This window comes from Citrus clementina, unplaced genomic scaffold (genome assembly GCF_000493195.1).
Source record: "Citrus clementina cultivar Clemenules unplaced genomic scaffold, Citrus_clementina_v1.0 scaffold_8, whole genome shotgun sequence".
NCBI lineage: Eukaryota > Viridiplantae > Streptophyta > Magnoliopsida > Sapindales > Rutaceae > Citrus > Citrus x clementina.
In genome coordinates this window covers 15,097,553-15,125,142 of record NW_006262022.1, presented here as the reverse complement: position 1 = coordinate 15,125,142, position 27,590 = coordinate 15,097,553, and the positions used below count along the sequence as shown (strand labels likewise).

The window sequence follows — 27,590 nt, the reverse complement described above, 5'->3', positions numbered from 1 at the left end:
CTTATTAACCAATAGGAATAGGAGAATAATTAGATTAACAAATAGGAGATGCAGGCATTGAATGGATATCCTTTTTCCTCTTAATACATCTTTAGGAACAAAAAAAAAAAGGTTAATATAAACTACATGCATTGAAGATGTCCCTTATTTTCCCTTTCCTATTTCTCTTTTACAACCCGTGAGGCTTACTGCTTCATTATGTCAATTGTCAAATGTGATTTTTTTTCCTCGAGCTATTTATCCTCATTTTTCCTTTGGTATCAAAGCTTACTAAATCAATTACACACTGGTGAACTTTATTGTGAATTTGATTAATTGTATGTGATCAACATGTTAGTCTGTATTTTTTTGGTTAATCTATATTTTCAGGTGATGTTAGTGGCTTTCGGGAATTTAAGATCAGTGTTTTTTATGGATTAATTGTTTTTCTAGTGATAGGCTGATGATTGGATTTTGTAAAGGATTTATGAGATATGTTATACGATGTATTTTGATGATGCTATTTGTTGGAAGTTTCAAGTGATTGAAATTTTTAGTGTATGGTGCTATTTGGTATTAGATAGTTTTATGAATTTGAATGTAATTTTATTTTTGTGAATTCAAGTTTTAAAATGTGGCTTTTGCTATTTCTATTTCAAAATTCTGGAATTTAAATAATTTTAATTAGTATTAATATAATTTCAAAATTGAAAATAATAATTTTATTTTTTTAAACCTTACCTTAAATCTCTTGATAGAGAATGTGAATCATTAATATATGACATATTTTGAAGAAACCCACCAAATTTAAAATAATTTAAATTACCTGCTAAAATTTTCAATTAATTCTCGAAAGCTTTGCAAAATGAACATCACTTGGTTCATGACATATGTGTGATGGATATACACTGTCATAGGAACATGTGATGGATAAAATGTTGTCACAGATTTATGAGAGGGGCTACAATGACAGATGGAAACTTTGTCATAAGGGGGGTCAGATGATAAATATTCTCTGTCATGGTAGCCCATTTTTCTAGTAGTGGATGTTGTTGAATCGAAGTGAGAAAGAGTGGAGAGCTTGCTATCTATTTTGAATCTAGTAATTTCGGACACATGGAGCTTATTGATTGGCTGCCCTTCCTAAGGTGAGGACATTTTGGTAATTATACTTATGGTCCTAAGATGGTGACACATTTCAAAATTGGAGGGAAATGAACAACCAGTCACCCGTTTGCCTCTTGCTTTATACACATGGCAATCTCTCATGCTTATTGTCCTATTACCTTTCGGATCACCTGTAGAGGAAAGCTAAGGTGGCAGTCCCTCATTGCTCATCTTAAGAATGGACACGGCTATGATACAGGCACTTTGAGTCCCTGTATCGTAGAGGGGGTCAATTTATGGGAAATTTACAAAAATAGCCAAAAAAATTAGGCACTTTTCAACTTTAACCCCTCAAAGTTTTTTCTATCATAACTAGCCAAACACCCTATTTTTGGACTACATTACCCTTATCACTTTCATCAAATTTACAAAAACATGCCACTATTCCCTTTTCAATTCCAGCACTTCCACCATTTTTCTCTTTTCAACTTAACAAACTTCATCACTCAACAAACTCCATCACTCTCAATAAATTAACAAATTTCATCAAACAAGCATTACATAATTGAAGATATAATTAACAATTGGAGAGCTTCTTAAGGTTAGTTTATACTCTTACCATAACCTAAACTTTTAATCTATTGATTTTATCATTTGAGTTCGAACTTGAAGTGAGTTTTTATTACAAATGTTGTTATTTTTCATTAACAAAACAATGTGACTTGTTAAAATAGTTAGTTTGAGTTAAGAAATGAAAATCAATCATTGAAACCCCTGAAAGCTGGTTTTATGTGAGATAGGCACTTGTCCCACTGCCTGTCTCACTAAATTTGAGTTATTTTCCGAAAGTAATAACTTGGGTTACATGTGTCCGTTTTAGGCGTATAATATATCGTTTCGAAGCTTATGATGAGACGAAGTAAATCCAAAATTATATACTTCATTTCATCCACATAAATTACTGCATATTCATTTTTACTAGGTTTTGTAGCGTGAAATCTTATCTCTTTTGTTTTTTTTTTAAGTTTAATGGATTCCATTGTACTTCAATTATGTTACGACGGTTGGTGGGAGACGTTAGCAGATGGGCATACGGAGTACGTGAATGCGAAGAATACAACATTTTTAGTTCGAAAAGATTGTATGTTTGAGCAATTTATGGCAAGGGTGTATGAAGTTTTATAGATAAAAAAATGTCGCTTTAATTTATGTTATCTTTATATGCAAAATGAAATAAATTTAAAAAAATCATAATTTTTCATTCATGGGAAACAAATTTTGTTTGCAAATTTTAATGAAATAAATGTCACTTTGGTTGCAAATTTTGCAGCCTTACCATTCCCAGCTCTTAGCTCATTAGCTATATCCAAACTCCGCAAAATTAGTACAAGGAAACTTATAAAAGAAAATGAAATCAGTGGATCAATAACTGTTAATTAGTAAAATCGGAAAGAAAGATTTGTTTGAGTCCAAAATTTGTACTCTGTAGCAGCAAAGCGAGCAATAGGAATCAGCATCTGCCATCCACTGATACTCATACTACAATTTCGTACAAGCAGAGAAGGATAAAGAAATTAGAAAATAGTTAATTAATTAACCGTGTAGTACACGTACATTATAATTTAATTAATCTATATACCCAAAAAAAGAAAAAAGATGATGCACATACCAGACTCATGACAAAGCATCCACAGCTAAAGTGGCATTCTTTAAATACCCAGTCATCATTATCAGTATTCTACAGTGCCAATTTTCCAGACTGTAATGCAACAAGATCAAAACATAAAATGATTCTGTGGTTTGAAATCCTCTAGTACAGAAATTGAATCTTTAAAGTATTAAAAGACATATGTACCAGAGCATGACCCCAGCAACTGCAGAGAGTTTGACAAAGTCCTAGATTCCAGAAAAGGTTCGCATTGAGAAACCATTCTGAGTCACACGGGGTGCCCGTCGCACCAAGAGGCAGCACCTATTGGTGGTACAGGCACCAAGAGGTACTGCCTCTTGGTGCGACAGGCGCGCGAGGGAAGCCAAGCTCGCGCGAGGCAGCTGCGTGCCAGCCTGCGCGCAACTCACACGGGCTTGGCTTCCCTCGGCGAGCCTGCGCGCAACTCGCGCGAGCGGCATGCGCATCTCACGCACGACGTAGCGCCTGTCGCACGCGAGATGCGTGCCTTTACTTCCCCTTCCCTTTCTCTTCTCTTTCTCTTCCCTTCCCATTCCCACATGCATCTCACCCACCACCGCCATTAAACACCACCAACAACAACAACATCCCAAACAACAACAACAACAACAACCCAAACAACAACAACAATAGCAAGAACATCAACAACAACAACAACAAGAACAAGAACGACAATAACAACTCACCTAGGGTTTTCAATTTTTTTCTTTGATTTTGGAGATCTCCAAAGTTTTTAAACGTGGTTTAGCTTCTTTCAGCTGCCGACAACTTCCTCCGCTGCCGATCTACGCCGCCGCCGACGATCTATACAACTTCCGGTTATGAGATTTTGGTGAGAGGGGGAGGAATTTGCTTGAGGGAAACGTGAGAATGAGGAGGGTAATTTCGTCCACAATTTGGTGATTTTGGCTAATGTTGAAAGAAAAAACTTTGAGGGGTTAAAGTTGAAAAATGCCTAATTTTTATGGCTATTTTTGTAAATTTTCCTCAATTTATTGACCCCTTTGTTGTTTGGCTGCCATCTGGCAGCCAAACAACTTTTATGACTGGCAGCAACCGGTTTTCCAATCGGTTGCTGCCATTAAAATGTATTTTTTATTTAAAAAATTAAAATAAAAAATATTTAAAACGAATAATATTTAAAAAATAATAATAAGAAGAAGTAGAAAAGGACCAGTAAAGTAAAAATGGAAAAAATATTTTTTATTATAAATATTTTTAAAAATAAAATAAAATGTGTGTTAACAAAAAGACAAAAGTTTTATTCATTTTCTACGAAATTTATCTCATGTTTAACATTTTAAGTTTCATATTTTATGTTTTATGCTTCATGTACTGATTTTCCAAATACCACAAGATTTTTATTTTTTTCCCCCGTTTCATGTTTACGTTCAAGTTTCATGTTTGATATTCTATGTTTCATATTTTATGTTTTATTTTCACTATTACGGAGGTACTTATATTTTATGTTTGTTGTTGCATATTTTAAGTGATATGTTTTATGTTGGTTGTGCAATGTTTCATGTACTGATTTTTCAAATACCCCGAAATTTTTCTTTTTTGCCCCCATTTCATGTTTACGTTCAAGTTTCATGTTTGCTGTTCTATGTTTCATGTTTTATATTTTATGTTGACTGTTAGAGAGGTACTCATATTTTATGTTCGTTATAGCATATTTTAAGTGATCTGTTGCATGTTAGTTGTGCAATGTTTCATGTACTGATTTTTTAAATATCCCAAAATTTTTCTTTTTTGCCCCCATTTCATGTTTACGTTCTATGTTTCATGTTTGATGTTTTATATTTCATGTTTTATGTTTCATATTCACTGTTACAGAGGGACTCATATTTTATGTTTGTTGTTGCATATTTTAAGTGATCTGTTTCATGTTGGTTGTGCAATGTTTCATATACTAATTTTTCAAATACCCCGAAATTTTTCTTTTTGGCCCATGTTTCATGTTTACGTTCTATGTTTCATGTTTGTTGTTCTATGTTTCATGTTCATTGTTACGGAGGTACTCATATTTTATGTTCGTTGTTGCATATTTTAAGTGATCTGTTTCATGTTAGTTGTGCAATATTTCATGTACTGATTTTTCAAATACCCCGAAATTTTTCTTTTTTGCCCTCGTTTCATGTTTACGTTCTATGTTTCATGTTTGTTGTCCTATGTTTCATATTTTATGTTTCATGGTCCATGTTATGAAGGTACTTATATTTTATGTTCGTTATTGCATATTTTAAGTGATCTGTTTAACGTTGGTTGTACAATGTTTCATGTAATAATTTTTTAAATACCCTGAAATTTTTCTTTTTTGACCCCGTTTCATGTTTACGTTCTGTGTTTCATGTTTACGTTCTGTGTTTCATGTTTGCTGTTCTATGTTTCATATTTTATGTTTCATGTTCACTGTTACAGAGGTACTCATATTTTATATTTGTTGTTGCATATTTTAAGTAACGTGTTTCATATTTATTGTTCAATGTTTTATGTAATAATTTTTAAATACCTTAAAATTTTTCCATTTTGCCCCTGTTTCATGTTTATGGTTCATGTTTTATGTTTCAAATTCGGAGTTTCATATTTGATGTTTATATTCATTGTTACGGAGGTACTCATTGTTACATATTTTAAGTAATGTGTTTAAAATTTACTATTCAATGTTGTAGATAATTATTTTCCAAACACCCAAATATTTTTAATCCACCATTTTGTAAAGTGACTTTAACATAAGCATTAGAAGAATATTAAGGGATTTAACAACACTCATTGTACGAATACTATTTATTTAGTCTTAAATCTAACCGTTTCACTTGAATTTCGTGCACCGATATTAATCTTTCAATGGTCATACCTTAGACTACAAGTGTTCGTTTTAGACATTCAATAATATTTTTTGTTAACATTTTTCTTCTAATTTTTTTATAAATATAATCACTTTCGAAGTATTTGTATTATGAATAAAGGTAACCAACAAAATAATAATATTCCAATCCGAATTTACTTTTAAATGTTTTAAATCTTTCATTTGGTTGGAGAACTATTAAAGCCTCTTAGTGTGTTATATATTTAATTTTAATCTTTAAAATATAACACTCGCTTTTTATTAAAGAAAAGTATTATTGAATATATAAATATTTAGTTTTTGGTTGTTAATTATTATATCAATAATCCTAATTATTTTAATTTTTGTAATTATTATTGAAATTCTAATTAAGCAATGTATGCCTTCAATTTGTTGATTAAGACTTGAAAAAGTACTAAACCCAATGAATGACTTTCAACTAAGTTGTAGTGGAAATTGAAAATTTTCACATTTGAATGAAATTTGTGAAAGTGAACCATTAAAGTGAAGAAATAAGTGTGCTAAAGCAAAATATGACTTAACTATTAAGTTTGATAAAAAAAACTAAAAATGAGTAAAATACTAATGGTTGCAATAAGTGGCCTCACAAATAAATTCGGAAGAGCTCTTATATTCTACTGGCGCTTTTTATAGCCAAAATCTCCACTATAAATAACCTTGCAACCATTTTTAATTCTATTAATTCCCACACAAATTTATAGGCTTATTTTCCCATCCGCTAAATCAATTTAATCAATTTATTTTTTTAGTAATTATAGGAAACACAATTTAATGAAAATAAATCAAATTAACTATTCCTATATCAAACATAATAGTTTCTACATATTATAAAAATCCACCAAAATCTAGTACATTACACTAAGTGCATCATACAATCTTATTACAAGTACCATCTCCGGAAAAAAGTAGATTGATATATTGCATAAATTTACGGCAAATAAAAAGAGGAAGAAAGGTAAGTAGTTTTAAAGTAAAAGCTCAGCACAACTTATTAACAACATATTTATCTTCTTCAGAGGCACTAAGAAATTCATCCACTGCCCAAGTTTTTCCAATTGTCGTCATGGCAACACCATCCATGCTTATAAAAACAGCAGCAAGTTTTGCAATAGTTATCGAGTCCTGTCCAAGGAGAGCTCCAAAGAAAAGCACAAATAGAGAAATGGGTTTGCTGAGTTATTGGAAACCTTTACCCCTGGAGAAAATAGAGCAATTTTCCATTTAATGATTGTATTCAACTATTTATTAGATACTTAAATCATCATAATCACCAATTTTTTATCATTTCTTTTAGCCTTAAGTCATGCTAAAGTGAATTTATATTGACCAAAGAATGTTCAACCATCTATTAGATACTTGCATCATCATAATCGCTCCAAGAACTCTAGTATTCAGTATTTGCAATAAAACAACTCAAAGATAAGTCACTATAACAAAAACACTAAGTGACCTTTTCAAGACATCATTTTTTATCCACTTGTCTTTAACTCTCAACTCCAGATTCTTCACAAACTTATTCCAAAATTTGGGCATCACTTCACATTTATACTCAAAAACAATCTGGCCCTTTTTTTTTCTAATAAACATAAGCTCATTTGAAAACAAATTATGCAATTAATAAATAAGCAATTAAAAATTAAAAAAATAGAGTAAACTTTGAAGCTCATGCTTTACATCATTTCAGTACATGGCATAATATTGACAAATTTATGGCAAATTCCACTCAATCAGAATCCAAACAACTCAAAAAAATAAACCAATAGAGTACAAAATCTCATGACACAATCCAATTTCTCAGCAAGCAATCACAATTTAGCTAAAAATCAACCCCTTAATAAGAAATTTAATTTTGAAAACAAAAAGCTTTTAATCAAAACCTCTATTTAATACATATGTAAGACATAATTGAAATACATAAAGAAGAATCCTCGAGAAGATATGAAGAGAGATTACCTTCCCTTTTAAACTATTAAGCCGCCATTGTTAACTTGTTATATAGGCACCCAAAAAATCTCAAATCTGCAATATAAAACAATGAAAATGTCATTATCTTAAGGGACATGCAATACTTGAGCTTGAAATAGGTCTGAGAATTTTAATAGGCATTTTATCGAACAGTTAACATGCATGTTGTAATATGCTATTTCTAAATCAAAGCGTGTATTAGATAAGGACAACATTGATTTTATTTATCATTGTACAAATTTTAATCCTCCATACCAAGAATGAACTAATTTTGTAGAAGTAAAATGTATTATGTTTCTGATTTAGTTATAGCTCGTGGCAACCTAAGCCAATTTAATAGCCTTTTTTAAGCCATTACATTGAATTTACAAAACCAATGCTCCAAACTTATTACATAAAAGGACTTATCTAGTTACAATCAATATTAACCTAAATCTATTCCCTTAAAACTATGAAAATTACTTTACATCAAAATCAAAATGGCAAAAACAGTTCAGGACTTTAAACACACTATTCCTAGTTCCCATTCCAATATACATATTACTTATGAACAATAAAAAGTTCGCATTAAAAAATGTTATTATAATTTTACTCAAATGATCATATGCAGCTCATGCAAAGAAAGATGGCAAAATTGAGGAAATAAAAAGGTTTTGTGGAAACCAACAAACAAAACTAAAGAATCAAATAAAAAGGGGAAAAAAACGATAAATGGTTCCCAAATTAATAATTTAGTTCACATCTCTAATTGAAAGCAAGGAACAAAGAATTATACAAGAATCATTGATACCAAGTTTACTAGATAACAATATATCATATACACTGCTGCTTCAGTTTCCAGAAATAAAGGAAAATTCTGATTACCAGTCATGTTTAACTTTAGCTTGGTCACAGCAGTAAGAGCACAACCAAAATCATTGGAACAAGGGACATATAAACTGGCAAAAGAAATGTCTGATCCAGAAGAAGCGTTGAAACCAAAACACTGAAATTGCAACCTTGGCCATACTCACTGCAGCAGCCACATGCCTAATTGCATATGCCACAACAACCTATGCGCCACAAAATTAACAACACACACCAAATTCACTGCAAATAAAAGCCAAATCATTGACCCCTTTTTTTTCCAAAAAAAAGAAGTCGTATAAAGGCAGGAAAATAATTTTAAATGAATTTAAAATAGCAACTACTTTCATTACTGGGATCAAGAGAAAATAAAAGCTGTCCTAAAAATTAGAAATTTTAATTAGTTTTTCCTGAAAATCAAAATCTAAAACTACAGAAAACTTTTTTTTTTCTTATCTTCACTTTCTCAGCAACCAAACAAACTTGTACTCATCATCAAAACCAACATAAACCCTAAAAACAAAAAACATTTTTTCTTAAAATTTCCTCACTTTTCTCACAAACCAAACAAAACCCATCACAGTACTTACGGGAAACAAAATTTTATAAACTGTTGCATGTATTCCTGAAGGGGCTGAGGGCGTTGTGCTTGTGCCGCCGTTGATCCTTGTCAACGAAGAAGATCAGCCCGTCCTTCTGCCTTCGTTGATCGTTGCCGACGGTGGAGATCAGCCCGTCCTTGTGCCGCCGTTGATCGTTGCCTAGGAACTCCTTCAGTCGTCGCCGTTGATGGCCGTGATGAGGCGTGTGGTGAGGGAGTGGTGAGGAGTTTGGCGTGCGTGAGGTAAGTGAGTGAGTGGTGGGGTTTTTTTTTTTTTGTTTATTTCAATTTTATAGGTAGGGATGGCAATGGGGAGGGGAGGTGACCGATCTCTTCGTATTTATCCCTGATATTTTATGTATGTCTATGTCTTTTTTTTGTTCTCGTAAGAATTACTTGAGAGAATTTTTATCTCTTCTTCGAATAATAACAGGGGATCTCCGAGGATCCTCGATCTCCGAATAATTAATACATTTTTTTATTTTTGAGTTAATCATATTAAAATAAAAAATTCAAATAAAAGTAAAGTTCGAAATATATCTTATATTAATATCATTACAAAAGTCACATATATTAAATTAGTAAGTAACGCAACATGTAAAGAATATAAACTTCTTTTACAAACTATCATAAACAAATTAATAGTTTAATACAAAATTGTTACAAATAAAATCGAATTTAGATTCAAAATTAACTTTTTCAATGGTGGCGTGGGCACTTTATAAATGTGGACTATTCCTTTTACAACACAATAGTTAAATTGGAGCAAATCAAAAGTAAATATTAGATTAGATTAGATTAGATTAGATTAGATATTAAAATTGTGATTCGCTGTGGGTAATTATAACACCTAAAAATAAATAAAAAATAGATTTAAGTTTAAAATATTTAAAGAATATTAAAATAAAAAAAAATATTTAGCTAATAGAATCTATTCGATCTTTTTAATGTCCTAAATAAAAATTTAGGACTTTAATTAGTTAATTAGACCTAAAAGTTTAATAATATAAATATTTCGATATTTTTTATTTTTACCAATATTTATAATTTTATAATTTAAATTTTATTATTTATTTACTAGTAATTTTAAAAAATTAAAAATTAAAATGGGGAAATGGGTAGGGGATGTGGATTCCACCTCATTCCCGTCCCCTCCCCGAATAAGAAATTGAGTAAAAAAATTTCTCCATCCCCTTCCCGAATAAAAAATTGGGTATAAAATTATCTCCATACCCTCCCCGAATAAAAAAAATCCCCAAAAATACCCATCCCCGTGGGAATTTTTGACATCCCTATTTATAGATTTGTTCTTTCAAAGTTTTTTAATCATTTAATAATTAAACAAATCTCAACCATTGGATCCACTCTATTCAATCCAGCGGTAATTTTTTATGTACTGTAGCTACCCCCTTTAACTGGTTGCCTTATTTTTTTCTGCTTTTATTCATTTTTTCTCTTTTTTTTAATTAAAACTACAACCCTTGGATTCAAACAAGCTGAATCCAACGGCTCAAAGGCAGCCCCTGCACCATACAGGGATTTTATGCGCTGCATGGTAGCCGTGTCCCTTAAGAATCTGTCATTTTATTAGTTTCTTGTATTCAACAAAATGAGGGATATTTTGATTTTACAAATGATTGCTTGCACCATTCACGCGCGTTTTCAACCACCAAGAATTTGGGTTCCGATTATGCCCCTCAATATTACGTGTTTTGCCTGGGTTGTTCTTCCCTTTAAGGAGTTTATCTCCCAACTTTCCTTGAGCTATCTTGATGCTTTGATCAAACAATCTTGACTTTACTTGTTTGACTCATTTTGTATGTGTCATCACACTATTGGTCCACATTTGTACCCACAATTCCTCCAAACAAGATCCCTTAGTTTTTTTGTGTTGAAAAAAAAAAATAGATCACAAGAAACTCTAAGAAGAAATTGTCGAATGCTGACATGTGGCAAGGCTGTTTCTGAATTCTGAATATGGAGAAAATTGAAGGCCCCGTTTGGTACCGTTTTGCAAGGCTTGTTTTCGTTTTCATTTTTATAATACACACATAAAACATGTTTGGTGGTTTTGTTTTACAAAATAAATTACAAAACACAAAATCCGGATTTATTATTATAACTATACAACTGAAAACAACTTAAACATGTTCTCTAAATTTTACAAACTAAACTTAAAAATGAATTAAAAAACAACAAAAAAATCGTGACCCTCTTCAGCCCTCACTTTTCTCTTCACTGCAGCCCTCACTCTCAATCCAGTTCACTGCAGCCCTCTTTCCCCTCCATTTTCTCAATCCAGTTGCAGCAAATCTCTCTCTTGGTCGCTCTTGGTGTGCTAGCCACTGCCGCTGCTCTTTCTCCGCCGTAACCGCTGCTACTTCGCCTTTGCTCTCTCGGATCTACACTTGCTCTCTCGGATCTTCGTCTACTGCTACTTTGTTGTTGCTCACTCGGATCTGCACTTGTCCAACCATTGTTGCTCTCCCAGATCTGTCACTTGCCGGTATTTATTTTGTTTATGAGCTAAATTTTTTTAGAGATGATTTGAGTGATTTTTAATTCTGGAAATTTCTGAGGTTGTTCATATGTAGTGACAAATTATTTATTTATGTGATGAAATTTTTCCTCATTTATTTTAGAGATTAAATCTAGTAAAACAAACAATTTCTTGTGGGAATTCCTTTATGCTGATTTGGTTTATTTAAAATATTTGAATTAAATAGATTCAGGGTTTTTGTTTCCTTAGGAATTTTGTTTACTTCACGTGTTCTTCTTAAGCTTTGATGATCAAGATTGATTTTTTGTTTCTATATAAAGTTGTTGGGCTTATGTTAATCCCACACCCAACCTAATTAAAATATGAGGTTACGTGAGATGGTAGATTAAATATTTAGAATAAAATTAAAGAATTATAAAGGGTTATGACTTATGACAATGCTATCAAATTCTGGTGATTTCACAAATTATATTACGAAAATTTGAAGAACTAAATTATATCTACAAAAATGGATTATGTTTTTGCGGTCGGGACTCGGGAGACCGAAGTTAGAACATGGGGGAGTTTTTTTGGGAAATAAAATAAATAATTCATAATTGACATGCAATGATTACTCAAAATGCTATGGTAATATAATTTCGCAATTGTTAGAAAAAATAAAAAACTCATGGCTCTTATTTAAAATGAACTTCAATTAACTAAAAATTGTTCCCAAAAACACTACACTAGCATACCAAATACATGGGTGGGTATTTCCGTGGTAAATGATTCCCAAATCTTCAAGTTGTAAGCTGTCTGCATTGAGTAACAAATAACCAAGTTCAAAAAGCAAGTTAAGGCTTTTAGTTATCAATATTAATGCAAAAAGTCATAGCAATGCAACCTTTATGCTGATTACATTACTGAAATTGAGTGGGGGATTAATAGCATGTATTGAAAATTGTATGGTTTATATCTTAAAATTTAATAGCAGTGTTTTTAATTTGATTAATATTTGATATATGTTTTATTTTTTATTTTTTCGGGTACCATTCAGCTTTTAATGTATGACATGTTGCTGAAATATGTATATGTTATGTTGAATTTGATCATTATTTGATATGTGTTATTTTTTCTAATTTTTCAAGATATGGATTCACATGATGTTGATGTTGAGGATAAGGCTGATTGGTCTAGCCGGACTGAAACCGTTTTTATTCGTATTGTACATGACCATGTTAAAAAGGGTGATTTACAAACATCAACTTTCACTAAGAAAATTTGGAACACTATAAGTGATGAGTTGTTAGAACAATGCCAAAAAAGATTCAATGTAGGGCAACTTAAATCCAAGTTTAATAGGTTGTGCAAAAAACATCGAGAGTAAAGTAATTGAGCGATGCTTTGGTGTTTTAAAAGCGCGATTTTCAATTTTAAGGGACATGCATAATTATAGTTTACGTAAGCAACGTCTAATTCCAATTGCATGTTGCGCTTTGCATAATTTTATTCGACGAGAAAATGCAAGTGATAGGTTATTTGGGGACTTTGATGTGCAAGATTTGGTTACCAACGATGAAGGAGACACTAGTAGGCCACTTACTAATATTGATTTATCTCCAGCAAGTGTTGCAGAGATGAATGCTACAAGAGATGGAATTGCAGCTTTTATGTGGCATGATTACATACGTAATGCATAATGTGTATCATGTATTTTTTTATAATTATTTTGTTTAAATCATGTGTTGTAATATATATCTTAATTATATGGTGTAAAAACAATGACAATGTCAAAATTTTTTTAATTAATGTTAATTCTTAAACTTTATTATCATATAATTTTTTATATTAAATTTGGTTAAATTATTTTGTTGTATTTGTGTGTATTAGCTAAATAATTATTTTATGACTATAAATATAATGTAAATGATTAGTAAAAACTGTTTTTGAAAAAAGCATTACCAAACGCATATTCTCTGTTTTTATCATTTTCAACTGTGTCTACCAAACGCATATTACTGTTTTTAGTTTTAAAATATAGGATACAGAAAATGATACCAGACGCATATTTAAATTCGAAATACAGCAACTGCAAAAACACCATTTTCATTTTCGTTTTTATTCTCCGAAAATACAGATTCAAAAACAATACCAAACAGGCCCGATGGGTCTGGTTTTTTGAGTAACTTTAAAATTTTAACAAACATTGGGGGTGTTATTGAAAATTTCCCATCACTTTTCCCACTTGAAGCCATGGCCCACATGGGCCTTTCGTTTGAATTTTGAGAGTAGGCTTAGTGGGTTTTAATTGAACTAGCGTTACACTTAGGCTTGGCAATTTAGCCCGATCTGATTTTTGGCCCGATTGATTCGACCCTAATATTTAGGGTTTTGGCCCGAATTTTTAAGTTTAGGGTCGGGTTAGGGCCAAAATTTTAAGGCCCGAACAAATTTAGGGTTAGGGTAGGGCTTAATGCCCGCCCGACCCGACCCGACCCTATTTAAAAAAAAAAAAACTAACACAAGTTAACACACGCACACAACATCACACACATCACACATTGTGTGTTTTTAATTTAATTGCAATGTATTTTTATTTGTATAAGACATGAGTTTTTTTTTTTTTTATGTTGTGTTGTTGAATTGAATTGTGTTTTTTTTTATGTTGTGTTGTTGAATTGAATTGTGTATGACTAAAATGGTTGTGAAATTATATTGTGTGTTTTTAATTTAATTGCATTGTATTTTTATTTATATAAGACATAAGTTTTTTATTTTTTATGTTGGGTTCTTGAATTAAATTGTGTATGGGTAAAATAGTTGTGAAATTACATTGTGTGTTTTTAATTTTATTACATTGTGTGTTTTTCATGTTGGATTTTGGAATTGATTTGTGTGTGGGGTTGAAATAGTTGTGGAAAGTGGATTAGATTGTGTTTGAAATGGTTGAGTAATTGCCGAATTAGTTGAAATGGTGGTGGAAAATGAGAATGAAATTTTGGGGTTAATTATTTCGGTAGGGTCGGGTTGGGCTCGACCCGATGTTGGCCCGATTCGGACCGGGCTCGACCCAACCTTAACTAAATAGTGTTCGGACTTTTTTAGGGTTGGGCTTTAAATTTTTTTTGATCGGGTCGGGTAGGGCTTGGCCAAGCCCGAGCCCGACCCGACATTTTGCCATCCTTAGTGACACCCTATGGCATTCCCTCATTGCTCCTCTCACACTCGTTTTGCTGCCTCCAGTTACACTTCTTCTAACATGCTAACAGGTGGTAAATCCCTAGTGTTTGGATTTGATCTATAACCTACAATGTTTCCCGTTTCTTCATGTTCCTCTAACGATTTATTCAGTGGCCATTTCTCCCAACCGTTAGATCAAAAGAAAACGGCAGAAGAGGAAATCTCCACCCAACACATGGTTGTACTCCTTCTGCCACATGATTTTCTTTAGAAAAATGATCATTTCCCTTTTCTTCACTTTGTTTCCAAATTTTATCAATTTTCTCCCTTAAAACTTTAGTTCATCCTCGACATTTCAAAGTTGTTCTTTCTCTTTCCTCTTTGGGGGGTTTACTTCATTTATTGGCCACATGTTTTAACGAAAGCCATCTCGGTTGTAAGGCTTATTGTTCATCCCCTAGTTGCTGCAACTTTGTTATTAACGACCTAATCTCAAGTTTGGTTTCCTTCCCTCCCCCCTTTTTTATCTTTGTTTTTTCTTTACTAGTGGTTTGGTTGGTTGTGTTGAGTTTGTTGTTTGATAATTTTGCATTAGATATGAAGAGAAATGCTAGTGGTATGTTTTTGGAGGATAGTGATGATTCCAATAGAGATAGCGGCGAGTTTTCAAGGTTTTGGATAGCCCCTAGGTAATTTCATTTACCTACTCTTAGTGGTGAAAGTGAGAAAGATAGTTCTAAGGAATCTTATGAGGATGAAAATGAGAGAGAGTCTAGGGATGATCTCGTAAAAGGCTCCGAAAAGGATAGTAAAACTACCTTTGACTCACATAGAAGACTACGCTCCACAAAGCCAAAAAAGAAAAGTAAAGCTCCTAAAGGGTGGTCCCAACTTTAAAAGGAAGAGTGTCCCTCTTCAAATAGCCTAGGTTCCCCCTCTAACTCCGCTGATAATTTCTCATCTTCCCCTCAATGGTTAGACTCAGAATCCCTGTGAAGATGAGAGACCATATTCCCCTCATCCGACCTTCCCTTTTATATCGACCTGCTCCTATTTAGCCTCAGTTTTCCTCTTCAACTTTTTGTTAAGAAGCTACTCATCGTTCTTAACATCCCTCTTGTTCTTTACACTCTTTCTACTTGGAGGAGTATTATGGGTTTTTGTGTGTATTATAGAGAGTTGTTTAAGGAGAAGGCTCCCATAGGGGACATCAAAGGGCTTTATCAATTCAAGAAGCTTCCTTCCTTAAGCTTAGTTTATCTTACTCCGTGGTCATCGGGCAACAACTCGGTAAAGATGGTTAATTGCAGAGCATGATTAGGGCTATGCTATAGAGTATAAGAGCAAAATATGTCATGTCAGTACTGCCTTCAATTCAACAAATGTTCTTTATTACATATTCTTTGTGGTTTTTGTTGTCCCTTTTATTTGAGAACTGATTTATGTTTGGGAATTGATTTGAGTTCCTGTTACTTTATTGTAAATATTGTATGGAGTAAAAAAATCACAACACCCAACCCGTGAACCCACCCTCAAGAAGCAAGAAAACATTCTCTCCTTCCCGCAATCTGCTGCTGCCGTGTTGCGAGTCCGGCCATCTGCTGCTGCGTCAGCGATCTGCTGTTGTCGTGCTGTTGTCATGTTGCTGCCGTCTTGCGTCCAGCCATCTACTGCTGCGTCCACGATCTGCTGCCGCCGTGCTGCGTCCACGATCTGCTGCCGCCGTGCTGCGTCTAGCCATCGCGAGGAAACTGCTGCGCGTCTAGCCGTGCGCAAGCTACTGCTGCACGCCCACCGATCTGCTGCCGAAAACCCAGCCGCCGATCTGCTACTCCAAGGCTCAAGCTCCAACCCGACCCGAGTTTCTCCCTTAGTCCCTTATGTGTTTTGAATTTTGAAGCTTTCATGGTGTATTGGTATATATGTTTTGAATTGACCCGTTTTCATCAACCCGAATTGGTTTAATTTGACTCGAATTTAATATGATCCATTTTTAATTCGAACCGATTCAATCCGAATTCAACCCGATTTTTGACCCGATCCGAACCGATCCGAATATATATCGGATCGGATCGGGTCGGGTTGTAAGTTCGGGTTATATTCGGATCAATGTTTGCACAACCCGAATAACCCGAAACTCGATCGGGTTGACCCGAACCCGACCCGAACCCGATTTTGCCCACCCCTAGTATAAAGGCGGAGTAGCCAGGTGTTGGACAATAAAACATAAGTCAAGTGAGCTGGAGAGTCAAAGTGTAGGGCATGTGTAACTTATATTGACACTTGTAATAGATAAGCATAAAATTATCTATAAAAAAGGCAACGAAGGAAGGCAAAAGGGGAGAGACAATTTGCAGCAACGACAAATAACAGGCAAGAGCAGCAACAAGAATTAAATCCAAGAAAACCAAGGCAGCAATGGAATTAAAGAACAAGAACAGAGCAGGACCAAGAGGAAAAAGGAAGACTACGCGAGATAGAACTACAAAGAAGCCTCAAAGTCGAGCAACCTAGAAGAAAAAGAAGCAGCCAAAAACTAAAAAAGAAACCGAAGACAATGAACCAATGAAAAGCCGAAACAGAGAGTGGAAATAACAACAAAAAAAAACAGAGCTTATTTGTTTGCAACAACAATTGGTGCTTTCGTTGAGAGTCGAACTCAAGCAAGCTCAAGGCACAATTCTCAGAGCTTACACAAATTTAAACTTTCACGATATAAGAATTACTATGACAGAACCCTCGCGAGACCCAATACTCCCAGAGGAACACGGGACAGAAGCTCTCCAGGAAGAAACTCGGGTTGATTCATCCAAAGAACAGTTATCACTCCAAAATCAGAGTTTAATCCATATTGAAACTTCGTTAAAATAGCATCTTACGGAAACTCTGGAGCAACAAATGAAAGAAATTCGGACACAGTTGAATCAATTAAGTCGAGAAGAGCCTGCCAAGTTGCAACGAACAGATGGAAGATCAGTAACCCATCCGATGGAGTTGACAAAGGGAAAACAAATAAAATTAACTCAGGAAAATCCATCGAAGAACTTGAAAAGGAAAATCCAAAATCGTCGAAACAAATCTCCGATTTCAACTTCAACAACGGAAAGCGATGAGTCATCATCATCGAGTTCCGAGACATCGCAGAATAACAAACTCTCTTCCAAGTATATTGAGAAATTAATAGAACAGAAGATGAAAAAAGTAAAGCGCATCAACAATTCGGAAATGCTACGACTTGAAGATGAGATATTGCAGGCTGCGAATTCCCCTCTTAGCCAAAAAATTTTGGGAATACAACTTCCAAGAAAATTCGTTGCGCCAAGATTCAAGTTTATAATGGGACGTCGGATCCGATCAACCATGTCAGACATTACAGGCAGACAATGGCTTTATATGAGCATCCCGATGCTTTGATGTGCCGTATCTTCCCCTCCAGTCTTGACGGTTCAGCATTAAATTGGTACCACAACTTACCTCAAGTTCGATACACTCATTTGCGGAGATATGTTCAGCCTTTATAGCGCAATATTCAACCTATCGAGACATGAAGAAAGGATCAGATTATTTGTTTACAGTACAAATAGGACATGCAGAGACATTGAAAGATTATATCCGAAGGTTTAGATTAGAATCTGCCAAGGTTGAAAACTGTGATGACCAGCTGGCAATAGTGGCTTTTAAGCGCGGACTTCCATCAAATCACCCGCTTTTTGAATCTTTGGTAAAAAATAAACCAAATTGTATGTGGGATCTATTAATTCGGGCACAAAAGTATGTAACTCTAGAAGAAGAAAAGAAGAGTCTTGCATCAAAATTTAACAAAACCAATAATCGGGAGCAAAGGTTTTCAGAAAACCGATGGACGGATTCCTTAAGTCAAATGAAGAAAGAAGAAAAAGATCAATCAAAGAAGTACACACCACTGAAAATTCCGATTGGACAAATTTTGCATCAAATAAAAGATGAACCATGGTTAAAGAGACCAGCACCAATGGCCAAGAACCAAAACAGAGATATCACAAAATATTGTGCCTTCTATAAGGATTGAGGGCATTATACAAGAGATTGCAAAGCTTTGAAGAAATACATTGAAGAATTGATTTCCAAGGGTCAATTAAAAGAATTTGTAAAAGTTGAAGACAAACAGCCCCAAAACCAAAACAATTTCTTGAAGAAATTGTTGATACTATTACGGCTCCCTTACCTTTGGAAGTACACATGAGCAAAGAAAGACAGGTGTATTGTAAAAAAAGAGAAATTGAAGCTCCTGAAGAATTCTCAAAGAAATATGTCAAATTGGATGTACAATCAGAAGTTAGTTTCTCGCCCCAAGACCTTAAACTGATTCAGTCCCCACATGATGATGCATTGGTGATTTCAATTAAAATTGGAAATTGTCTCGTTAGAAGGATTTTGATTGATAATGGGAGTTCGGTGAATATACTCTATGACGCGACTGTCGAAAAAATGCGCTTAGAGCAAGATAAAATCAGACCGTTTGAACAACCATTGATAGGTTTCAGTGGAACAGTAACATATTCATATGGTGTTATCACACTTCCAGTCATTGCTAAGCCATACAGTCTGTTAACTGACTTTCTCGTTGTGAAAGCAACTTCCCCGTACAATGCAATATTAGGAAGACAATGGATACATAAAATGAGAGTACCCTCAACTTATCATCAAGTTTTGGGTTATCCGACAATTTATGGGACAGAGGAAATTAGAGGAGATCAAGTTACAGCTCGGACATGTGCGGTTTTTGCATTAAAAGAAACTAAGAGAAAAGATTCAGATTTTGAGAATCAGGCTAAACAAAATGCTAAATGGCAATTACAGTCAAACGACATGGGTAAACAAAACAGAGAACTGGAATCAACAAGAAACCCAGCCGTGGAAGAAGTAAATATTGTTCCGATAAATCCAGATAATCAAGAATTTGTTCGAATTGGCTCACTATTGCAACCAAATGAAAATGATCAACTTCTAAATCTTCTTCAAATAAATCGAGATGTTTTCGCATGGAAACCCGAAGATATGACTGGAGTACAACCTGAAGTCATCTGTCATCATTTGAACATTGACCCAAGTAAGAAGCCTGTTAAACAGAAGAAAAGAAATGTTGCCCCAGAACGCAATCAAGTCATAGAATCAGAAATAGAAAAATTGATTAAACTTGATTTTATCAAAGAAGTGCATTATCCAGAATGGTTGGCAAATGTCGTGCTGGTTAAGAAGAAGAATGGAAAATGGAGATTCTGTATTGATTTCACTTACTTGAACAAAGCTTGTCCGAAAGATAGTTTTCCCCTTCCGAAAATTGATTCACTTGTGGATTCTACTGTAGGTCATCAACTCATGAGCTTCATGGATGCTTATTCAGGTTATAATCAGATCCAGATGTAAGAACTAGATCAAGAGAAGACTTCATTTATTACTAAAAGGGGAACTTATTGTTATCAAGTGATGCCTTTCGGGTTAAAAAATGCAGGTGCAACTTATCAAAGGCTAGTCAATAAAATTTTTAAGCCACTTATTGGTAGAACAATGGAAGTCTACATCGATGATATGTTGGTAAAAAGTCTCAATCGATCTGACCACGTCAAAGATTTAAGAGAAGCTTTCTCTATATTGCAAACATATGGCTTGAAATTAAATCCAGAAAAATGCACTTTTGGTGTTGAATCGGGAAAATTTTTAGGTTATTTGGTAAGTCAAAGAGGAATTGAAGTAAATCCAGATCAGATCCAAGCTATTATGAAAATGAATTCACCAAGGACCATAAAGGAAGTACAAGCACTAACAAGAAGGATTGCTGCGTTGAATAGATTTATTTCTCGAGCATCAGACAAATGTCAACCTTTCTTTCAGACTTTGAAGAAAAATAAAGATTTTAAGAGGACCGAGTCCTGTGAAGAAGCATTTATTCAACTTAAGACATGCTTAATGACACCACCGTTATTGTCGAAACCAAATACAGGGGAAGACTTATTCCTTTATCTCGCAGTATCGGCAAACGCGGTTAGTGCAGCTCTGATACGAGAAGAGACAAACATTCAAAACCAGTGTTTTATGTAAGCAAAGCTTTGATTGCAGCAGAAACACGGTATATGAAAATCGAGAAGTTAATCTTAGCATTAATTGTAGCATCAAAGAAGCTAAGACCCTACTTTCAAGCCCACACTATAATTGTGGTAACTGAATTTCCCTTGCGCTCTATTCTGTATAATCCAAATTTATCCGAAAGAGTCTCAAAGTGGGCAGTGGAATTGGGGCAATACGATAACCGTTTCCAACCCCAAAGAGCAATCAAAGCTCAAATTTTGGCTGATTTCATAGCAGAATTTACGCCAATGGATAGTCAAATGCGAAACAACGGGAAGATTGAAGAAGATGGATTTATCTGGAAATTGTATGTCGATGGATCTTCAAATCGCAATAATGTCGGAGAGGAATAGTTATTACTCCAGACAAAATGATGATTGAACAAGCTCTCACATTTGGTTTCAAAGCATCAAACAATGAAGCAGAATATGAAGCCATGATTTCAGGATTAAAGTTAGCAATTGGTCTGGGAATTAAGAAGATGATTGTTTTCTGTGACTTACGATTAATAGTCAATCATATCCATGGAAATTATTCAGCTAAAGAACCTCGTATGTCAGCTTATTTGAAAGTTGTTCGTGACTTGATGATAAAAATTCCAGCATGTACCATTGAACAAATTCCTCGAGGAGAAAATAGCCATGCAGATGCACTAGCCAATTTAGGATCAATGGTAAGGTATTCATTTAAACGCACAATCACAACAGATTATATACAAAATCCCAGTTTAGATTCAGTGGAGGAAAAAGTTTATCAATCAACAGAATCTCCAAGCTGGAAGGATGTGATCTTTCAATATATTCAAAGTGGAATTTTGCCTGATGATAAAAAGGTAGCCAGGAACATTCGCTAAAGGGCGGCCCGTTATGCCATAACAGGAGGAAATCTTTACAAACGATCATATAATGGGATTTATTTAAGATGTTTAGCTCCTGAAGAAGCTCGATACGTCATGGCCGAAGTGCATGAAGGAATTTGTGGCAACCATTTGGGTGGAAGAACTCTAGCTCACAAGATTTTAAATGCTGGATATTATTGGCCCAAAATGCATGAAGACGCCAAAAAATATGTGAAGAAATGTCATAAATGTCAACGTTTTGCCTTGATACCAAGACAACCTCCAGAAGATCTAAATCCAGTAAGAAGTCCATGGCCCTTTTATCAATGGGGGCTAGATATTGTAGGACCTCTTCCAACTGCACCAAGACAAAAATAGTTTTTAATTTTGGCCACAGATTATTTCACAAAGTGGATAGAAGCTGAACCTTTGTCGAAAATTGGAGAACAAAAAGTTAAAAGCTTTACATGGAAAAATATTTTATGTCATTTTGGAATTCCAAGAATTCTAGTTTCTGATAATGGCACACAATTTACCGGGAAACGAGTTTCAGAGTTTTGCAAAGAGCTTTGTATCAAAAAAAGTTTCTCTACTCCAAGATATCCATAGGGAAATGGACAAGCTGAAATTTCAAATCGGACGATCTTGAATAGAATAAAGAAAAGACTGGAAGCTGCAAAAGGCAATTGGGTAGAAGAACTTCCCGGAGTACTATGGGCATATCGAACTACAAAACGGAAAGCTACCGGGGAAACACCATTTTCGCTTGCATATGGGTCCGAAGCAATCATCCCAGTTGAAATTGGAATGCCAACACTTCGAACACAGTTTGGAATTTCCATGTCAAATATAGAAGAGCTCAACCATAATTTAGATTTGCTAGAAGAAAAGAGAGAGCAAGCATTGATCCGATTAGAAGCATATCATGAACGAACCAAGCTGATCTTAGATAAAAAAAGTCAAATATAGAAAATTTCATCTGGGAAGTTTAGTCCTCAAGAAAATCTTCCACAACAACCAAGAATCCATTTCTGGAAAGTTAGGTCCAAATTGGGAAGGCCCTTATAAGATCATCGGAGTTGGATCAAAAGGTGCCTATTGGCTCGCGGACATGGAAGGGAAAAAAATACCAAGACCCTGGAATGCTACCAATTTACGCAGTTACTATGCATAGAACTCTCAGTTATTCTATGAATAAATTGGCAGAGCTGTAAATACATGCATATATATCAATAAAGCGATGATCTTCCTTGCTAGGAAACAAATATTCTTTTTGCAAGAATGAAATATCAGATTTAATTTTAGGAATTAAATCTATATTGATCAATTCTTATGGCCATTAAATTAAAAGGTTAAATTCATGATTGACCTACAGCTTCAGCAGCTGAAAGCTTAACTTTCAAGGCTCTGGCCTTATTTGAAACTAACAGGTTCATCCTTGATGAACCTAAAAGCTCAGGCTCAAGAGTTAATTAACTGGTAGTCATATATTTGACTCTGAATCATAGCGGGAGCATAAAAACCAGGCCAACAAGGTCAACGAAAACTTGAACTCAAAGGTACGAGTATTATTGTTTCTATCATTTGATAAGTGATACGAAATCCCACAATTAAACTTTGAAACTCACACTTAAATTGTAGTTTCAACTTCCCAAGAAAGTTCTAAACAGATTTATGATAAACAAAACCTTGACCCAATGCTTAAGAAAAGCATGAACCAAAGGTATAGAGAATGATATTGACGCCACACTCAAGAAATAGATGAGAAGGTGAGTGATAAGTCTAAATTTGGAATGCCACAAGAATGCAAATTCTTGATAAGTTTACTAGTTCTCAAAAGAACCTAAGAAAGAATAATCTTTCAAATTCAAATAACATTAATCTCTTAATTATCATACATAGCAAGGTTGCTGAGTTTAAATAGCCTAAAAGAAACCCAAGAGCCTAAAAATACAAATGGAAACATTGGAATAACCCTCCAAGTATAGGTTTGTCAAAGGGTTCTTTAAAAACCTTCACCAACCCACTATTATTAATGATAGACTTACCTAATACATTGATAAACTTGACACAAAACAAATAAATGAAGTTGAATAATCAAAGGAGTCGTTTGAATTCCCAAGCCTGAATAAGCTGTAATAAATTGATCATAACTCCTTCTAGAGAACTCCAAATCCAACTCTGTAAAATGCATTGGAAAGCTAACTTAATTATCTTTCCAACGGTATATAGCTTGCACATTAATTCTGGCTCAATCAATACCCGATTTATTCCGAATTTGCCATTTTTGCATTTGATCCAAATTGTGTATTTGGTTGCCCAATAGCTTGAATAATACCCACAATGCCTTGTCTTCTCTCCAAGCCCAATTCATGATGTCTTGCATCTTGAATTGCATTTTCAATCCATATTTTCTTAATTAATCCATTTAATGCAGCTTGCATCTTTTTGGCTTTAGCTCTTGTAATTGGGCCTCCATGAATGTGCAAAGGATCACTTGAAGCTTTAATGGTATTCCCTTGATGGTTCTCATCATTCCCCCTCTCTTCAAAAGGATTCGTCCTCGAATCTTCAACTACATCGAAAGGAGAAAGATCATAAACATTAAAAGTAGCACTTACATTATACTCACCAGGAAGATCCAATTTGTAGGCATTGTCATTGATTCGTGCAACCACTTGAAATGGACCATCTCCCCTTGGAAGCAACTTGGAATGCCTTTGTGCTGGGAACCTCTCCTTTCTCCTATGCACCCACACCCAATCTCCAGGCTGAAAAACCACTTGCTTACGTCCTTTGTTGGCTTGAGTAGCATATTGTTCAGTTCTCTTTTCTATGTGTTGTCGCGTTCTCTCATGCAATTGCTTGACAAATTCAGCTTTCTTTTTACCATCCATACTAGCACGCTCATCAATAGGTAAAGGTAATAAATCCAAAGGAGTTAATGGATTAAAACCATATACAATCTCAAATGGTGAAAATTTAGTAGCTGAATGGACAGTTCTATTGTAAGCAAATTCAACATGTGGCAAACATTCTTCCCAAGTTTTCAAGTTCTTTTGAATAATGGCTTGCAACAAAGTAGACAGAGTTCTATTTACAACCTTAGCTTGTCCATCAGTTTGTGGATGACAAGTAGTAGAAAACAAAAGTTTAGTACCCAACTTACCCCACAAAGTTTTCCAAAAGTGGCTCAAGAGCTTAGCATCTCGATCTGAAAACTATGCTCCTTGGTACTCCATGCAATCTGACTATTTCCTTGAAAAATAAATTAGCTATGTTTGTTGCATCATCAGTTTTGTGACATGGAATGAAATGTGCCATCTTTGAAAACCTATCAACAACAACAAAAACAGAATCCTTTCCTCTTTTTGACCTAGGTAAACCCAAAACAAAGTCCATAGAAATATCAACCCAAGGTTCACTAGGTATGGGTAAAGGGTTATACAATCCATGTGGTAAAACTCTAGACTTAGCATGTTTACAAGTGATACACTTCTCACATATTCTTTCAACATCACATTTCATATGTGGCCAAAAGAAGTGCTCTTTTAAAACATCTAAAGTCTTTGCAATGCCAAAATGTCCCATTAAACCTCCCTCATGAGCTTCACGCACAAGCAATTCACGCAAAGAACTATTAGGCACACATAATTTATTTTCTCTAAATAAGAACCCATCATGCCTATAGAACTTACCGAATGAAACTTTCTCACAAGCATTAAACACATTAGCAAAATCAGGATCATTAACATATAATTCTTTAATGTACTCAAATCCTAACAACTTTGCATTTAATGTAGAGATAAGTGCATATCTTCTAGATAATGCATCAGCCACCACATTCTCCTTACCTTGTTTGTATTTGATCACATAAGGAAATGGCTCAATAAATTCAACCCATTTGGCATGTCTCTTATGCAACTTACCTGCCCTTTCAAATGCTTCAAGGACGCGTGATCAGTGTGTATAACAAACTCTTTAGGTAGAAGATAGTGTTGCCAAGTTTCTAATGCTCTCACTAATGCATACATCTCCTTGTCATATGTAGGATAGTTTAGGGCTGCTCCACTCAATTTCTCACTAAAATAAGCAATCAGACGCCCTTCTTGCATCAAAACAGCTCCAATACATATACATGAAGCATCACACTCAATTTCAAAAGTTTTAGCAAAATCGGGTAAAGCGAGTAATGGTGCAGAAACCAATTTCTCCTTAATTAGATTAAATACCCTTTTTTGTTCACTAGCCCACTTAAATCCCACATGTTTCTTCACAATTTCAGTCAATGGTGCAGTAAGAGTGCTAAAATCTTTCACAAATCTTCTATAAAAACTAGCCAAACCATGAAAACTTCTTACCTCACTTACACTTTTAGGTGTAGGCCACTCTTTAATAGCCTTTACCTTCTCTTCATCAACCTCAATTCCTTTAGCACTTACAACATAACTAAGAAAAACAATCTGATTTGTACAAAAGGAGCACTTCTTCAAATTAGTATATACTTTTTCCTTCCTTAAAACAGTCAATACAGTTTGCAAATGTTCAATGTGTTCATCTAAGCCTTTGTTATAGATCAAAATATCATCAAAATAGACAACTACAAATTTACCAATAAAAGAACGCAAAACATGGTTCATTAACCTCATAAAAGTGCTAGGTGCATTAGATAACCCAAATGGCATCACTAACCACTCATATAAATCATATTTTATTTTAAAGGCAGTTTTCCACTCATCTCCCTCTCTAATCCTAATTTGATGATATCCACTTTTAAGATCAATTTTACTAAGTACATAAGAACCATGCAATTCATCAAGCATGTCATCAAGTCTAGGAATAGGATGTCGATACTTTACAGCAATTTTATTAATTGCACGACAGTCAACGCACATCCTCCATGTGCTATCCTTTTTGGGCACTAGTAAAACTAGTACCGCACATGGACTTATGCTCTCCCTCACATATCCATTTGCCAAGAGTTCTTCAACTTGCCTTTAAAGTTCATTTGTCTCCTCAGGGTTACTTTTATATACGGGTCTATTAGGAATGGTAGCTCCAGGGACTAAGTCTATTTGATGTTCAATTCCCCTAATAGGTGGCAAACCATTAGGGACTTCATTTGGAAACACATCATCAAAGTCCTACAAAAGAGTCACAATAGCACTAGGCAAAGAAAAATTAAGCTCATTATATGTAAACAAGCCTCTTTGCACAAAAGTACAACGATAGGCTGTTTTGAACAGAAAGCCCTCTTAACCTCGCTCTCTTTTGCAAACAAGTTCACTTGCTGCCTCTCTTTTCTCTCAACAATATTTTTTTTTATCTTTTCACTTGTTTTTCTCTCAATCTCTCTTTCTTTTGTACTCTCATTTTCTTTTTTTGTATCACTCTCTTTTTGTATTGACATTTGATCCTCATACACTTGCCTAGGTGTTAATGGTGCAAGAGTGATTTGCTTTTTATTCATTACAAAAGAATATCTATTTAAGTAACCATCATGTGTCACACGCCTATCATATTACCAAGGTCGCCCCAAAAGAATGTGTCCAGCATGCATGGGTACTACATCACATAGAACTTCATCCTTGTATCTCCCAATAGAGAATGAAAGCATCACTTGTTTATTTACTTTGACTTCCCCACAATCTTTCAGCCATTGTAGCTTATATGGCCTAGGATGTTTCAAAGTTTTCAAATTCAATTTTTCAACTAAACCAGTGCTAGCCACATTAGTACAACTTCCACCATCAATTATCATACTACATACCTTATCTTTGATGTGGCATCTAGTATGAAAGATGTTATCACGTTTTGCCTCTGCATCTTCTTTTACTTGCACGTTGAGAGCATGCCTAACAACCATCAATTTACCATCAACAGGATACTCTACACCATCATTAGCATCCTCCAAATGTGGCATAGGATCAT

At 34.5% G+C, this 27,590-nt stretch overlaps 1 protein-coding gene and 1 long non-coding RNA gene across 4 annotated transcripts; one reads left to right on the top strand and one right to left on the bottom strand.

Moving 5' to 3' along the window:
* Positions 1–6,479: 6,479 nt before the first annotated feature.
* LOC112096246 lies at positions 6,480–9,341 on the bottom strand. Of its 3 annotated transcripts, none has more exons than XR_002904357.1 (4): positions 9,047–9,341; positions 8,475–8,699; positions 7,599–7,664; positions 6,480–6,840 (listed from the first exon to the last, which is right to left on the bottom strand). It is a non-coding gene; the product is annotated as an uncharacterized LOC112096246 (long non-coding RNA). The 3 variants fall into 3 exon arrangements; XR_002904356.1 differs by having other exon boundaries at positions 8,475–8,662; XR_002904355.1 differs by lacking the exon at positions 8,475–8,699.
* A 9,593-nt stretch (positions 9,342–18,934) lies between these two features.
* LOC112096391 lies at positions 18,935–20,122 on the top strand. Its single transcript, XM_024179822.1, has one exon. The coding sequence runs from the start codon at positions 18,935–18,937 to the stop codon at positions 20,120–20,122; it is 1,188 nt and encodes a 395-aa protein (XP_024035590.1).
* Positions 20,123–27,590: the final 7,468 nt, after the last annotated feature.